At 31.5% G+C, this 4416-nt stretch overlaps 1 protein-coding gene across 1 annotated transcript; it reads right to left on the bottom strand.

Annotated features, from left to right (window-relative positions):
- Positions 1-1226: 1226 nt before the first annotated feature.
- LOC111389230 (caffeoylshikimate esterase-like) lies at positions 1227-3875 on the bottom strand. Its single transcript, XM_023014120.1, has 7 exons — positions 3782-3875; positions 3663-3701; positions 3456-3582; positions 3171-3317; positions 2895-3025; positions 1920-2057; positions 1227-1805 (listed from the first exon to the last, which is right to left on the bottom strand). The coding sequence occupies exons 1-7, from the start codon at positions 3782-3784 to the stop codon at positions 1434-1436; spliced, it is 957 nt and encodes a 318-aa protein (XP_022869888.1). The 5' UTR covers positions 3785-3875; the 3' UTR covers positions 1227-1433.
- Between the last annotated feature and the right edge of the window lie 541 nt (positions 3876-4416).

Here is a 4416-nt window from a genome sequence, read left to right as displayed (position 1 = left end):
GATAAGTACTAGCAGGATACATAACTTTGTTCTATTTTTCTATTAACAAACATGTTTCTATCTACAAAACTGAATAGTTCAGAATCAAATTTAACATATATATATATATATATATCAATTCTTCCACCATCAAAGTTCGGCATCTATTTTAAGGATCAAAATAGATTATTCTCTCCTGGGATGCACAGCTCAATGCAAAGATTGCCATGGAGGATTGTTTCTAAAAGAAACACTTGAAAATTTCCCAAGAAAGCTTTCCCTGTCCTAAAATCCAACTATAACATGAGGACTTCAAATTGGTTAAACCTTAACCATAGAGAACATGTCATGTCGTGCAAATGCTGGTCGTCTTGGTCTAATTTACACTTTAGGACTCGTGCAAATCCCAAAATCATTTGATATGTTGAGGTGATCAAAAATTGACTTGAGATAAGAATTACCTCTATGTGATATAAATATTTAGAGACAATCTAATATGTTAAATTCATTAATATTGAACTAAGCACGAATTTACATTTTTATGTCTCTTTACTTCTTTATTAATATGTCAAATATTAGATAGACTTATGTACTAAGAACTCGAATCGCTGAAATGAAATTTTTTTATTACGTGGTTTTATTGCTAACTTTTGATACTTCAAAGAACTAGCAATATCTAATAAAATATGTGTTCAAATTTTGTCAAATGGGGGCACACAGTCCCTTTTTCTAAATAATTTGGGGATACTTTAGTACCCAATACAAATACGATGTGGTACTTCAGCAGGGGTATCATTGGCATTCAATCGAACATTTCCATAGCCTTAGGAATCGCCGGCTTCCTCTTCATAGGGATCTCTTCCTTCTTGTCTGGTTTTCGAGTAGCCAATTTCATTATCAACTATTCTGGTGTTTATTTGTAATTTTTCATTTGCGTTCTTCCTTAAAAACAAACAATATTGTCTCACCTATGTATTCCTAATGTACAAATCAAAGGTTTATTTATTCATTTGTTTATTTCTATATCGCATCATCTATTTCCTTAAATTTTCATTCATGTAGAGAAAATTTATTATTAAATTATTTTTATGTGTATTGGGACAAGAGTGAGTGTACCATAAAGTTTGTCATGCATATCAACTTGATCCCCATTTCAAAAAATATATTTTAAATTATTCTCGCTAATTCATTTTATATAATAAACCAAACATGTATTTAAAGTTTGTAAAAATTGTATATAAACAAAGTTGTGATGAATGAGAACATATTTTATTACAATTAGAAGTTTCAAGAATTATACCAATTTAAAAACAACTTTTTTTAGCTTTTACAAGATGAAATGCTACACATTACATGGTCGAAAACAATTGTCCGTCCTTAGACGAGATGTTTTAAGACTTCGTCTCGTCCCTGAGCAAGAAAGTCTTGTGGAGATTGTTCGAAGTTGAACAAGCTCAATTTTTGAGCAAAATGTCATTACCGTGCTTTTGCTCTATTTCCAGTCTCGAATTCCCAATAGCAATTCTATCGTCAAGCCAATTAACGACATCTGAGAACACTATTTCAATATTCTCAGGCAACTCCCCGTAGGTCAGAGAATGCCACATTCCTGGATACAACTTGAAGGTCTTATCTGTGCTTGAAGCTGATTCGTACAGAAGTTTGCTAACAGACGGGTCTGTGACTTTATCGTCTCCTCCATGAACAAGCAAGAATGGAAGTGAAACCTCTTTAAGTCTCGTCTCTAAATCCAAGCTGACTCTTAAGAGTTGGTTGCCAGTGAGTAGACGAGGTTTTCCCTTGTAACAATATGGGTTTGATCTAATCTGTCAATTTGTAATGAAAAATAATTATTTACAACTTATAATTAGGTTACTTGAAAGTATAAAACAACTTGGAGAAGAAACCTGAATATAAAAGGAGAAAAATTGAAAGTTTACCTCGTCCCTTATATCTGGAACCCTAAAGGCGATGTCAATGATATCTGGAGTTGGAATAATTTTCCATGTTGGAATGACGCAAGAAAGCTTGCTCAAAACATTCACAACCACTGGATGTGGTCGTATATTGTCAGCAATCTGTAAAGAAAATTAGCAAATTGTAATTATTTAAACACTCGTAGCGCAACCCAAAAATCAACGACACAGACGGATTGACCAAGTTGACATTTCAAAAACAATAATTATTATTTTGAATATTGATTTCACTAACTCCTTTACAAAGTTATTGTTTTCAGCCCTCTTAAATTTTTGAATAATGCTCCCCGGACAGGGACTTTTGATAGGATTGAGTGACACGCAGCACCTGTCTAATTTTTTATTTCTTTTTCTTTTTCCTGAAGTATTCAATCATGTATCGACATATATATACTGTAGCAAGATTGTAATTTTTAAAAATTTGTCAAAGTTATTGTTAAAGGAATTTCATCGCATCTTCCCACGAGACATTGTGGTTATGATTATCAGAGAGTTCTAAGTCCCAACTTGAGAATCATTAAACAAAATTCCGTTTTTTTTCCGTTCATTTTTAACAATACATTTTTAAAATAAAATATTCTGCATATAAATTCAAAACTTTTTAACAACACATTCTCTGAAAATCATCATTGGAAAAATTATTTCCTCAAAAAACTCATTTTAATGGTTGTCAAATAAGGATTAAATTTAATTATTAAAATTTTAATACATGGTACCACCAGTCATTGGTACTGGAATTCATGATCCAAATTCCGAAGTATGGCCCTTGTTTAGTTCAACTAAAAATCTGATTAAAATATAAGTTAAAATCAACACTTAATTTTAACTACATATTTCAATAACTTTTATCAAAATTACCAAAAAATTGAATTTTTTTTCTGAACCAAACAGAGCTGAATATGATTAAACAGTATAATAAACAAAATTGAACACACATACCTTACACATTGGCGCAACGAGGACGGCTCCATCCCAATAATTTGGCTTCTTCCTGTGTAAAAGGAGTAGAACTGCCCCTCCCATCGATTCTCCCATTAAAATCCTCATCTTTTTCATATTTCCTTTCCTTTCTGCATAAAATTAATTCCACAGTCAGCCTGCAAAGCCTCTTGATTCTAAAAAGCATTAGACTGAACACGATTAAAGAAGAGCTACTAGAAAGTAAATATTTTAATATTTATCAAGATATCGCCATCGAACAAGTTAATTACTTACCACAAATGCTGGTAAAGTGATCAGAACAGTCATTAACAAGATCCTCAAAGTTAGGAATATAACCAGGAAGCCCAGATGACTTTCCATGGCCTTCATAGTCCATTCCATAAACTCCATAACCAGCCTTTGCTAGCCTAGTTCCACACCCTGTTCCAATCAAACCAAACCCTATTAATTCTAATATATATCTTTCAACGAAATCGTGGATCTCGATTAATATGTTGGACTCGACGTTATTAAGAATGAAAAAATAAAAAAAGTTAAAAATCTTTGTTTATTGTCGACCTTTCATTGATATGGTGCTTTCCATGGCATATCCGTGGCACAAGAGGATTAAAGCTTTTGGTTCGGAATGCACAGGCAACCATCTGCATGTGAAAAGTTTCATTCCTCTTGAATTCAATATATATTCCTGAAAAATTAATATTATATTAGACTTACTATCAAAGAGTGAAAATCAGTAAAACACGAAAAACGAAAACTAGGGTTTACCTCTTCATATCGAACGTTGCTCTTGCCAGTGGTCTTCTCCTGTTATTATCAAGAAGACGTGTTATAGAAGTAATTATGAAGAAAAAGTTACAAAGAATGGAGAAAATAAAAACACATACCATGATGATGGATAAAGCGGGTATTCAGCAATTATATATCAAGATTTGAGAAAACAAGGACAAGTTTGACAGAGAAAAAAGAATGGAATGGAATGGATATGAGAATGAACCAGTATTTATATGGATGAAAATCGGGGGGAAAGAAACGGGTGAGGCCTAAAGATTTTGGGCTATTTGCTTTCGAGGTTAAGTGTTAACAGCTAAACATTATGTTAAATCTTCAATTTAACAGGGTGTCCTCAACTAAAATTTTGATGGATTTTGAAAGATTATAAATCCTAATGAATTTTCAGTTAGTTGAATAAATTTTCCCAAATTCCATGAGATTTGGTTATAAGTAATTTAAGATTAAAATACATCCAAATCTTTTAAAATTCCTCTATTATTAAAATCTCTAAAAAAATTCACTAGTTAAGGATACCTGAATTTTAAAAGATTTCATTGATTTTCATTTAAATCTCAATTGGATATACCTAAATTTTAATGAACTCATTAAAATCTCAATTAAAGACACCAAAATTCAAAATCATTTTTAAAATCCATTACAATTTCAATTGGGGACACCCATTTAAATATTGTTATTATTTCTTTAGTATATAAAAAAAAAACGAAAAAGAGTAGAGGATGAAAAAAAA

Source organism: Olea europaea, unplaced genomic scaffold, assembly GCF_002742605.1.
Source record: "Olea europaea var. sylvestris unplaced genomic scaffold, O_europaea_v1 scaffold571, whole genome shotgun sequence".
NCBI classification, from domain to species: domain Eukaryota; kingdom Viridiplantae; phylum Streptophyta; class Magnoliopsida; order Lamiales; family Oleaceae; genus Olea; species Olea europaea.
Note: the sequence above shows the minus strand (reverse complement) of the source record. Positions and strands in the feature narration are given on the sequence as shown.